Here is a 13412-nt window from a genome sequence, read left to right on the forward strand (position 1 = left end):
AGGTGCAATTCGTCCGGCCTGTACAGGTCCCACCTCCCCCAGAACCGGTCCCAACATCCCACGAATCTAAAACCCTCCCTCCTGCACTATCTCTCCAGCCACACATTCACCTGCTCTATCCTCCTATTTCTGTACTCACTAGCTCGTGGCACTGGAAGTAATCCGGAGGTTACTACCTTGGAGGTCCTGCTTTTTAATCTCTTTCCTAGCTCCCTAAAATCTGCCTGTAGGACTTCATCCCTCTTTCTACCTGTGTCGTTGATACCGTTACAGACCATGATCTCTGGCTGTTCACCCTATCCCCTCAGAATGTTCTGGAGCCACTCAGTGACGACCTTGACCCTGGCACCAGGGAGGCAACATACCATCCTGAAATCAGGTTGGTGGACGCATAAATGACAGTCTGTTTCCCAAACTATCGAATCACCTATCGCTATTGCTTTCCCGATCTTCCTCTTCTCCCCACCCCCCCCGCCCTCCCCCATCACCCCCCTGTACAGCTGAGCCACCCATGGTGCTATGGACTTGGCTCTGGCTGTACTCCCCAGAGGAACCATTGCCCTTACCAGTATTCAGGAATACTGGTTGGAGAGCGAGATGCACTCAGGTGACTTGTGTACTACTTGCCTGGTCCTCCTTGTCCGTCTGACGGTCACCTATTCCCTCTCTGCCTGCACACTCTTACTCTGTGTGATGACCACCGCCTGAAACATGCTATCCACTTTGCTGTCAGCCTCACGGATGCACCACAGTATTGCCAGCTGCTGCTCAAGCTCCAAAACCGGTGCTTGAGTTCCTCCAGCTGACGACACTTCCTGCACATGTGGTTGTCCAGGACACAGGAAGCATCCTGGAGTTCCCACATGACACAAGATGTGCATTCCTGCTAACCTGTCCTACTAACCTTTGTAAAGCTATTGATTTTTTAACTAAATATGAACCTCCATTCTGATAAAATGATATTAATATAAACAATTCCCTGATATCAGAATATTCCCTCAGAATTGTATTCTATTTTATGAAAGAGATTATTGTCAAAATTTTAATTTGTAATTATGCCACCTGGAGATGCATTATTTGTTCTCATATCTCAATACTTGTCACTTTATCCACCCCCAATTATGGACTGACCCATCACATCTTTTCAATTTTTGCCGAAAATGTTTCATTGTTTTTTCAGAAATGAATTTCTACTTAGAGTAATCTGTAAGAAAAGTCCATTTATTGAAGGGACTTGAAATATTACAGCGGAGCTAATGTTGATTATAAACAATTCACCAATGATTTTGGATGACTTGAACCACAAGATGTTTCGACGTTCAGCTGATGTGTTATGTTCCTTCAGGGAAAAGAAATGCCAACGGCATTGTCAGCTGGCTAAAAAGAAGATCAGGTCCCAGCTATACATTCCTGGAGAGTGTCGCTGAAGTTGAAACATTTATTGACTCCGCTGAGGTTGTCATTGTTGGTTTTTTCAAGGTAATGATTTTATTGGCACGGATTTTCAAAAATCCTGTAAAATAAATGTTTAAGTATTCAGACTAGTTCCTTTCAAATAGTCCTTTGGTACGCTGGAGTATTTTACAGAACTGATTTTACCTTTCTTTATTGAGGACCTTGAAAATGATGATGTGAAAACATTTTCAGAGACAGCAAATGATGTTGCGGAAATACCATTTGCTGTCACCAGCGATGCAAAGATTTGGGAGAAATATGGCATATCGAAGAGTACCATAGCATTGTTCAAAAAGGTAAGTTGTGTGAACGTTTTTTATTTAGCTGTTTCATTGTGAAAAACAGTTGACATTTGACTAACGCATCCTTGATGTCTGCGCTCCTCTAATTCTGCCCTCCTGAGCATCCCAGATTATAATCGCATTGGTGGCCATGCCTTCTGTTGCCGAGGCCCTCTGGAATTCCCTCCCTAAACCTCTCCACCTCTCTATCTCTCTCTCTCATCCTTTAAGACGCTCCTTAAAACCTACTTCTTTGTCCAAGCTTTTGGTCACCTGCCCTAATTTCTCTTTATGTGGCTCGGTGTCAATTTTTTTGTCTCATAGTACTCCTGTGAAGCATCTTGGGATGTTTCACTACATTGAAGGTTCTATATAAATACAAGTTGTTGTTGTTGATCCAATTATAGAATGTCCATTTATTAATCACTAGCTTCTCTAAACTGCATTTCCAGTAAAGATTCAGAATGCTGCAAGTAGTTACACAAGTCTCCATCCAGTTTGAGCTCATTACCTCTCCCACCATTGACAGATCGCTTCTGTCATCACTACTTCACCTGTCATCTAGTCCATCAGTATCACTGCTCTCGAAACTCTCTCACCTTGGTCCTCAGACTCCCACCACAATTAGCCCCAACACCAGCACACCAGCAGCACCGGGCACACCAGCAGCACCAACAACAACACCAACCTTCTCCGCAATCACCTGATGCTGCACAGGGCAGAGGACATCAGCACCCGACCACATTGCTGCCTGGGACACCAGGGATGGCCTCACCATGGGCAGATTTACTTCGCTTGAGACTGTGTACCCTGGCTGTCATATGATGTGCCAGGTTGGCACCATCCCACACCAACACCATAAAGCATTCCTACAATGTGCAAGCCATTCCATTCACACTCATCACCATTCCAGGGGTTACCGTTATGTCTCACCATTCATGGCTACTCACTAAGTCACTTCCAAAGCTGCACACAAATCTGTCCAAGAACGCAAAGTGTTGAAAATAAAGATTTCAATATTTGACACCACATTAACAGAAACTTTACATGAACATTGGCTTAAACACACAAGTACATACCCTTATGTGTTGTTAGTTGGTGTGATTGTATTAGGATGAGGGTGAGTGTGAGGGATGGCTAGTGAGATGGGGGAGTGATAAGATAAAGAGAGTTGGGTGGAGGTGCAAGGTATGTAGGTGTGAGTAAGGATGTGCAGGAGTAGGGTAGGGAAGGCAGAGTGATGGTGATGTGACGAGTGACACAACAGGATGAAGTTGAGTGTGGCTTTGAAGAAACATTTTGTGATCTACTGAGACCATTGAAATGTTTGCGGCACTGCACCCTGGTCCTCCTGACAACATCCCTGCTTGTGTCCTTCTGTGCAATGTGCAACCAGGCTACGTTGGTCTCCTGGGGAAGTCTCTTCCGCCCATTGGAAGGGAAGGGAACCTCCCTACGTGCTGTGACTCCCTCCAGCATATGGAGAGAGTCATGGGAGAGCCTGGGTGCAGCCGTGCTCCTCTGTGCAGTCATTGGCGGTGTTTGCAACACTCAATGCTGCAGAACACTGTCAAAATAAATTATGCCATGGTCCCGTTAAGGAAATTGGCTGATGACGCATCTTCAAATGACGTTATCAGACCTGCTTCCTTCAGTGGGCTGGGAAACGTGCTGGGCGGGCTTAACAAACTCAATCAGGGGAAATTCCTTTCAGAAGCCGGGATGGAGCCAGCAGTAGGACCTGACATCCCTGCCATGAACCTGCCGAGGTAGGGGAAATCTCAGCCTAAGTCTCCCACCACCTCTCACCTGCGAAGAAACAAAAAAGTAAAAGACAGAGAGAGAAGCAAAGACAAAAGTTAGAAAGGGTGAAGCAGAAGGGAATAAAAAGAAGCAGAAGAGATGAGACAGAAAAAAAAAGCAACAGAGGGAAGACAGTTAAGAAAAAGACCATATTCTCCAAGTTACCATGTTCAATGCCAAGATTGATTCATCACATATTACATTTTCTATGTATGTTGTGCATTTCTGATTTGGGGAAAACCATTCTATGACACACAGTCACAAGTGCAGCTCCATGGGCTCAGTTTTCCCCAAAGCTTTTTTTTGGCGTACTTGAAGAGATACGTCCGTCTTTTGGGGGGCCAAGTACGCCAAAAAAAATGTTCTAAGTTTCCACAGTGGATTTCTTCATTTTGGCGTGGCCTAACCTGTGCTTTAGTTTTGGGGGTGGAGCCTTGATCTGTGGCAAAAAGATCGGGTTGCCACGGTAACCAGGAACACAGTGCGAACTGAGGCTGCAAAGTGAAACATATAGCCAGTCACAACACATTAAAACACATTGCATCAACTTAAGAACGCATTAAAGTATATTGCAGCAACTTGCCTCCAATCATTAAAGCTTATCCCGCTCCCCGCCCCTAGCCCTGGCCGAAGGGCTTGTCAGTTTGCTTGCCTAGCCTGCCTCGAGCCCTTTGCCTGTGCCAGTCCAGCTCCAGCTCCCCCACGCCACTCCCCCAGCCCCGAGTGCCTTTTCGATCCCGGTCCCCTAGCCTTGGCTGAAGGGCGTGCCGGTCCGATCCCCTGCCCGACCCTGGCCCCGGGTGCCTTATCGGCCCTGGTCCCCTGCACCTATCCCTGGCCGAAGGGCTTGCCGGACCGCTCCCCTGCACCTATCCCAGGCCGAATGGCCTCCTCTCTCACAGTCCCCACACCTAACTACACCCGAAAGGCTTCCCCCGACCTCCTCACACCCTCTCTCCCCCCCCAACATTCCTTTCCCTCCCATCTCTCTCTTCCCCCACCAGCCCCCCACCTCTCTCTCTCTCCCCCCCCCTCTCTCTTACCTTTCCTGCTGCTGCTGTCAGGCATCTGCTGCACTTACCTGCGCCGATTTCCTTACCTGCGCCGATTTCCTTACCTGCGCTGATTTCTTTTACTCTCCAGAAGGTTTTTTCTGCAGAGGCCACATGCGCTGGCCTAAGCACAACTGGAGTGACTCTCAGCTGGCCAAACTTGCCTAACTGGCCAGAATTGGCGTGGGTGGCAGGTTACGCCCCCTTTACCTAACAAAAATCGTAACTACCTGAGTTACGCTGGTGCAAATTGATTGGGGAAACTTTTTTTTAACTTAGGCTAAAAAAAGCAGCCTGCTCCAAAAAAACGGCGCAAATCACTGGGGAAAATTGAGCCCTTTGTTTCTACCAATTGATGGAGTTTCATAAATGCAGATCCCCATCCCCATACCTATGCCAATTTAAAAATTCTCATCCTTGTTTTCAAATCCCCACCCTATTTCTGTAACTTCCTCCAGCCCTACAACCCTCAGAGATCGCTGTGTTCCTCCAATTCTGGCACTTACACAGCCCCGATTTTCATCGCTCCACCATTGGATTCAACTGTTGAGGCCGCAAGCTCTGGAATTCCCTCCCTAAGTCTCTCCACCTAACTACCTCTTTCTTTTCCTTTAAGACGCTCCTTAAAACCTACCTCTTTGAACAAGCTTTCGATCACCTGCCTTAATATCTCTTTTATCTTACAGTGTCAAATTTTGTTTGATAATCGCTCCTGTGAAGCACCTTGGGACATTTTACGATGTTAAAGGCACTATATAAATGCAAGTTGCTGTTGTTCTATAGATTTACTAATGCATTCTGAGAGAAATTGGCTTTGTCCTGACTCTCTGTGGGCAAAGCCACAAGTAGCCAATATATGTGAAGTTCACTTACGTATCCAGAAACTAAAGCATGACTACATCTGATTGGACCTGCCAACCAATTAACAGCCTCAATTGCTGGTTTTTCAACAGAAGATGTTTTAAACTATGTCTGAAACTGAGAACCTATGGTTTGTGATTTGTTACACAACTATTGCTAGTCATAACACTGTCATTGAGAATTTCTCATCCAGAACTTTGTCCCCATTGTGTGTTTATGTTCAAGCTGTGGGACAATTGTTTGGAGCTAAAAAGGATAGATTTGAGCACTTTCTAAATGGTGAAACGCGAGAAATAATGGAGGTCTGAAGAGACTTGGGGGTGCATGTACATAGATCATTAAAATGCCATGGACAGGTACAGAAAATTAACAGAAAGGCTATTGGGATGCTGGCGTTTATATCGAGAGAATTAGAATACAAGAAGTTAGAAGTTATGGTACAGCTATACAAAGCCCTGGTTAGACCACACCTGGAGTGCTGTGAGCAGTTCTGGGCACCATACCTTAGGAAGCATATACTGGCAACATAGATTTACTAGAATGATCCTTGGACACCAAGGGTTAAATTAAGAGATGAGATTACACAAATTAGGGCTGTATTCCCTGGAATTTAGAAGATTAAGGGATGATTTGACCTAAGTTTTCAAGATTATTAAAGAGAACTGATCGGCTGGATAGAGAGAAACTATTTGCTCTGGTTGGGGAGTCCAGGACCAGGGGACATAGCCTAGAAAATAAGATCCAGGCCTTTCAGGAATGAAGTTAGGAAACACTTAAAGGGTGGTAGATGTTTGGAACTCTCTTCTGCTAATAGCAGTTGATGCTCGGTCAATTGTTAATTTTAAATCTTAGATTGATGTTAACCAAAGGTAATAAGGGATATGGGGCAAAGGCAGGTATATGGGGCTAGAACCTCCACTTTTTTTGCCTGCTTAACGCCCAATTAACGCCCATTTAACTGCTGAAATGACGTATAATGCCCATATATCACCCATTTTGGCACAAACTGGAAACTGACGGGCTTTTTTAGGAGACATATCGCCGAGCGTTATTTTCCCAATGGGCTTAACGCTGAGAAAAAATATCACCACCCGCCCACTTTTTTGGGGTGGAATCAGCAGATTGGGCAATTTCAAAGCCCATATTATCGCCCAGAGTTACTTTCCTCATGGACTTAACGCCGAGTTTCAATAATAACGCCCGGCGACTGTTTTTTGTCGTAAAGAGCACATTTACCCAAACTAGCAGCCAAGGAGATCGCCCACCATCAATTTCACTACCTCGCACACATATCGCCCAGAATATCGCCCGCTCAAAAAACCGCCCACTAAAAGTGGAACTAACCGGAACGGACGCCAGCGGTGTGGCTGGCATTTGTTAAGTCCCACTCTTACGTGAGGAGCTGATATCGGAAAGATTTCACTGAAAGAGCGCTGATGTGAGTGACAATGCTGACACACTGCTGTGTGTGTGCAGCTCAGACATCAATGGTGCCCACCACCTTGGTGCCAGTTAAAATTTACTTTGATTGATGTAAAGTTGTATTTAACCCTTTCACCGTAAGCAATCACCAGCGTGTAACGGTCCAGCTATCTGAGACAATGCGCAACAAGGTTATGTTCAATAACAAAAGTTTAATACCAACATTGGTCTGAAATCATATGTATCACAGCCAATAACACCCAACCCCTGCCAAAATCCCACTTTTTCCACCATTGACATAAATCACATGTTCAACATGTCCAGCAACAGAGAATACAAAGGCAAAGCAGGAGCGTGGTCTCCAGCCCCCATACATTACAATAAATTACATACACCCAGATAGAGATATAACACAGCCATCTCCTGCATACATGCACCTCACTTTCCTTTCCCCCTTCTCCCCACTTCTATCCTTTCCCCTCCTCGCTCCACGACGCCTGGCTGAAGTGCTCCTCAGGCGGTGCCTCACTGGGGGGAATGAAGACAGATGCGTTGGTTGGACGGGTGCGGGAGTGGGAGGTGCTGGGGAGGCAACATTCTCTGATGCAGAAGCAGGATCTTGGTCCTTGCTCTCATCTGTCGTTCGCAGTGGTGGTGCGGATCCTAGGGGTGGAGTGTCGCACTCTGGGACCACTGGGAGGACTGTGGCAGCAGTGTTCCTGGCTATCGTATCCAGGGACTCCGCCATGCGTGGAATGTACTTGGACATGGTGGCCAGGTGTCGGGATATGCCCCCCAAAGCTTCGATGAGCTGGTCACCAATGTCTACAGTCCTCCTGGACAACAGTACCATCTCTCCGCTGTCATGTCACGCTCGTGGAACAGACCTGCCGCATCCGAGAGGCCTCTGCAGGGTCGCTGCCGTCCTGGGGACAAATGGGGTGCCCTGAGGAGAGGTGCTTGGGGCCGGCACCTCCAGAGTGGAGGCGGGAATGACCAGAGGACCAATAGATGGCCTTGGGGTGCAATGGCTTCTGGAGCGTGGCGATGCAGGTTCTTTGAAGTCCGCGCTCCCATCCGTCGAGAACAGACTCAGCGGATTGACGGGCGACAATCGGAGCTTCTCAGCACCAGATATATTAGGATCATCCACCAACTCCTGCCCCACGCCCCTACTTTCTGGCCTCTGTGGCCTTGCCTGGGGCAGCGCTGCTGGCTGAGCTGCAAAACACAAATGAGATTATTAGAGGAGAAGGGGGTGCTAGGGTGACAAGATGAGTCCAGCGCTACACACAGCATATGCACGACAAAAGCACCACCGCTCTCAAAATCATCGCAGACATCACATTTCATGACCATCAACACATTGTGGATTGCAGTGATTTTCATTAAGCCAGTATTATTTCTATAACACTTTTAGAAATCATCTATCATATATGATTGTTCGGATATGAGTTGGTGTGGCATCTATTGACTTTACATCACGCAATGGTGTAAGCTTTACTCACGTTGCATCACTTCAGGATCTGCAGATGTGTCTGTGACTGTCCGGGGGTGCTTCCCCACGAGTGCTAGCACTCGCTCCTCCATCTCTGTGATGTTGCTGGGGACGGGTGGCCCCCCACCCGCTTGCCTCTGCATGGACCTCATCGTCGATAGCTTCTTCTGTAAAAGGTGACAGGATGACATGGCAAGAGATTATTGCGTGATATCATTGCTAGGTACAGTCACTGGCTAGCCCACACTACGATATGTGTGCGCGCTCAGTCTGTGCAGTAGAACTGCTCTCCAGTTAGTCTTGGGTAACCCTTGCCACTGGACCAAGACCTAGCTCTGTCAAGCCTGTGGTGTTGGCTGGTGTGCAATGGCCATCACACGTTAAAAAAAATCCATGTACAGGCATCTTCCACCCTTCACAATGTAGTTCGGGACTTGGAATATTAGGTCCTTCATTGAAACACCTGTGAACTCATCCCTTTTTGGTGTGGAAGCAAGTCATCCTTGCTTCGAGGGACTGCTATGATGATGACTGTCACAGGCACTGATACAACACACAACGATAGGTGTAATCATGATTATTATGATAATTATCATTCTTTACCTAAAGACATACACATGACCGCAGGCTTTGAGTAAAACATTCCCGGTAAAAGTGCAAGACCTCACATCTGCTGATAGTCACTCATGACTGTTGCAAATCAAATTATATAAATACATAAGTACATTTAAATCAATGTAATAATTACTCTTGCGGATCCTACAAGATCGTTCAATCAATTGCGGCATTGGTTGCCCTCACGCACCTCGTTGGTCGCCGACGAGACCACCTCTGCTATCTCGGTCCATATCCTCTGGTAGGCCTTTGGGGTGGGCTTCACATGCCCTCCCTGTGTCAAATCACCCCAGCGTAACTTGCCCTCCTGCAGGAGGGAGGCATTTGCCTCGTCCGAGAACCTCCTGGCTCTTTTGTGGCCTCCAGTGTGCTCCTCTCCCATCTCACTGCTCTCTCCAGCATCAGTCTCCACAGCGTGCTGTGATGTCTCCTCCTCACCCTCCATTATAGGACAAATTTGGTTAAATATGTGGCTGGTAACACCTACTTTTTGTTTGCCTACTTGCTGTGAAGCTCTAAAGTCTCCCTCCTTCCTCCCAAAGCAGCCACACCACACTCAGACACGTCTTCAGTCCCTCTGAGCTCCCTCTCTCTCTGTCTCCTCTTCTGCGCATATCATAGTGACCCTTGACCTCCTGAATCGCGGGAATCGAGCGATGCCATATCATTCTAAGGACGGCCACACTTTACGGCAGAAGGTCAATAAAATGTAATGCTACCGCCCATTTGATATCGCTCGCGGTAACGCCCATTTTCAAAAATGTAAACTAGGTGTTTTGAGAATGGGCGAGAAGCTGGCGATCTGAAAACCCTTTTTTACTGCCCACGCCGGAAATAACGCCCATTTTTGGGCGATAAGCTCAAAAGTGGAGGTTCTAGCCCATGTCATTGGTTTACAGATCAGCCATAACCTCATTGAATGGCAGAACAGGCGCGAGGGGCTAAACGGCCTACTCTGTTCCGATGTTGCTATTTGTGTAACTGTGCTGATTACAGAAACTAAACCAAAGCCTTTCTGAGCAATGCTTTGCTGATGTTCCTATGTATAGAAAAAGCCTGCATACCTAAATTGTGTAGAAATACAAATTCCAGGAAATTAAAAAGCAAAACTATGAATTGTGTCTGAGCACATATATTTTTATTTAACCAATAGTGAATTCTTTGGCTGCATGGAACTTTAACATGTTATTGTTCCCTTAGTTTGATGATCGGCGAGGAGATTTTGAAATTGACAATGAAACTGGTTTGACAAAGGAAGAGCTCGATAAATTTATCAAAATTAATGAAATGCACCTCGTAACTGAATTTACCAAAGAGGTATGTTACATAAAGCTTTAGTGATTTTGTTGCTGAAATAAAGGAATGCACCGATATAATTAAAGCAAAATACTGCGGATGCTGGAAATCTGAAATAAAAACAGAAAATGCTGGAAATACTCAGCAGGTCAGGCTGCAACTGTGGAGGGAGAAACAGAGTTAGTGTTTCAGGTCGATGACCCTTCATCAGAATTCATTAGCTATAATGTGCCTGATTTGCTAATCAAGTTTTCCAATGATACCAAATTAGGAAGGCTTGTAAATAAATAGTTGCAGAGGAACCTGGGAGGTCGGGATATTCGGTCAAAAAGTGTGAGACAGTGTTTAATGTAGAGAAATACAAAGTAATGAAACTTGGGTAAAGGGCAACAGACAGTGAGAGTACAAACAGTCAACAGGTAACAACACACAATGTGCAATGGTGGTAAAGGAACATCAAACAAGGTCCCAGGGAATATAGTTTGAGGAATAGAGCACGAGTCCCAGGGAGTGATAATTAATTTGTACAAAGCACTGGTTTGCCCACACCTTGAACATTGTGTACAGTTCTAGGCACTGGACCACAGTGGAGTTATCCTGGCCTTTGATGGAGTATGAAGAAAGGTAAAGACCATTAAAGTCGGGGTTTTGGTGCTCGTTTGAAAAACCTAGTTTTTCTCTCATTTTTATTTTTAAGTTTTAGTTGTAGTGTAAAAAAGAGGAGGGATGTTATTGGGGAGAGATTGGACCCTAAAATACGCAACGAAAATCAGTAAAAATAATTTTTTATTTTGAACATTACTAAAACTCAAGAATAAAAACTAAGGGGATTTAAAATAACTAAATTAAAATCCATACATATTTATACTGTATTTATGAGGCTCACGATCATAGGGGTAAATTTCCACAGGGTTTCTCCTGCTCTGTCGCAATAACTTTGGCTGAGATTTGGCGGAACCCCGGTTTACACCGACAAATGGAATGTTTGCTGAAGTTATAGCAGCGGAGCACGTGAAACCCCAAGGAAATTCAGCCCAGATTCACACTCAACCACTGGATCGTTTTAATTTTAAATTAAAATTAAAGACCTATGTTTATTGTCTAAAATGACAATGATGATAAGATAATAAAAATTAGTGGAGGGAAACAGTTGTGACCTTGTTTTTAGTGACCAATGCCTGGTGTGTGAGCTGAGTCAACTTTTGATTGACAACCTCAGTCTTCACCCTCAGAGCAGCACCTAACGATCCAACGTTGCGGAATTGGAGCTGAGGGTGGATTCATTCTGGAGCATCCACGATGCTGAGAATGACGTGAGTATCACGTGCAGTGAGTTGGTCTTACCGCAGGAGAAGGGTCCACAGCCAGATAGGGAATGGAAGACCAGCAGGAAGAGCAGTGCAAGAAAGATAGTGCAGGGGTCCCCTGTGGTCATCCCCCTGCAAAACAGATACACTGCTTTGAGTACTGTTGAGGGGGATGACTCATCAGGGGAGGGCAGCAGCAGCCAAGTTCATGGCACCGTGGCTGGCTCTGTTGCACAGGAGGGCAGGAAAAAGAGTGGGAGCGCGATAGTGATAGGGGATTCGATGGTGAGGGGAATAGATAGGCGTTTCTGCGGACGCAACCGAGACTCCAGGATGGTATGTTGCCTCCCTGGTGCAAGGGTCAAGGATGTCTCGGAGCGGGTGCAGGACATTCTGAAATGGGAGGGAGAACAGCCAATTGTCGTGGCGCACATTGGTACCAACGACATAGGTAAAAAAAGGGATGAGGTCCTACGAAAAGAATTTAAGGAGCTAGGAGCTAAATTAAAAAGTAGGACCTCAAAAGTAGTAATCTCGGGATTGCTACCAGTGCCACGTGCTAGTCAGAGTAGGAATCGCAGGATAGCGCAGATGAATACATGGCTTGAGCAGTGGTGCAGCAGGGAGGGATTCAAATTCTTGGGGCATTGGAACCGGTTCTGGGGGAGGTGGGACCAGTACAAACCGGACGGTCTGTACCTGGGCAGGACCGGAACCAATGTCCTAGGGGGAGTGTTTGCTAGTGCTGTTGGGGAGGAGTTAAACTAATATTGCAGGGGGATGGGAACCTATGCAGGGAGACAGAGGGAGACAAAAATGAGGCAAAAGCAAAAGACAGAAAGGAGATGAGGAAAAGTGGAGGGCAGAGAAACCCAAGGCAAAGAACAAAAAGGGCCACTGTACTGCAAAATTCTAGAAGGACAAAGGGTGTTAAAAAAGCAAGCCTGAAGGCTTTGTGTCTTAATGCAAGGAGTATCCGCAATAAGGTGGATGAATTAACTGTGCAAATAGATGTTAACAAATATGATGTGATTGGGATTACAGAGACGTGGCTCCAGGATGATCAGGGCTGGGAACTCAACATCCAGGGGTATTCAACATTCAGGAAGGATAGAATAAAAGGAAAAGGAGGTGGGGTAGCATTGCTGGTTAAAGAGGAGATTAATGCAATAGTTAGGAAAGACATTAGCTTGGATGATGTGGAATCTATATGGGTAGAACTGCAGAACACTAAAGGGCAAAAATCGTTAGTGGGAGTTGTGTACAGACCTCCAAACAGTAGTAGTGATGTTGGGGAGGGCATCAAACAGGAAATTAGGAGTGCATGCAATAAAGGTGCAGCAGTTATAATGGGTGACTTTAATATGCACATAGATTGGGCTAGCCAAACTGGAAGCAATACGGTGGAGGAGGATTTCCTGGAGTGCATAAGGGATGGTTTTCTAGACCAATATGTCGAGGAACCAACTAGGGGGGAGGCCATCTTAGACTGGGTGTTGTGTAATGAGAGAGGATTAATTAGCAATCTCATTGTGCGAGGCCCCTTGGGGAAGAGTGACCATAATATGGTGGAATTCTGCATTAGGATGGAGAATGAAACAGTTAATTCAGAGACCATGGTCCAGAACTTAAAGAAGGATAACTTTGAAGGTATGAGGCATGAATTGGCTAAGATAGATTGGCTAATGATACTTAAGGGGTTGACTGTGGATGGGCAATGGCAGACATTTAGAGACCGCATGGATGAATTACAACAATTGTACATTCCTGTCTGGCGTAAAAATAAAAAAGGGAAGGTGGCTCAACCGTGGCTATCTAGGGA

The 13412-nt window shown here is 45.9% G+C and overlaps 1 protein-coding gene across 1 annotated transcript in view; it reads left to right on the forward strand.

Annotated features, from left to right (window-relative positions):
- The window catches only part of LOC139281597 (protein disulfide-isomerase-like), a 43976-nt gene that overhangs the window by 6871 nt on the left and 23693 nt on the right, over positions 1-13412 (forward strand). The window contains exons 3-5 of the mRNA XM_070901747.1: positions 1346-1479; positions 1614-1751; positions 10188-10304. Of these exons, the coding sequence (XP_070757848.1) occupies positions 1346-1479; positions 1614-1751; positions 10188-10304 (389 nt within the window). The remainder of the gene's footprint in view (positions 1-1345; positions 1480-1613; positions 1752-10187; positions 10305-13412) is intronic.

Source organism: Pristiophorus japonicus, chromosome 15, assembly GCF_044704955.1.
Source record: "Pristiophorus japonicus isolate sPriJap1 chromosome 15, sPriJap1.hap1, whole genome shotgun sequence".
NCBI lineage: Eukaryota > Metazoa > Chordata > Chondrichthyes > Pristiophoridae > Pristiophorus > Pristiophorus japonicus.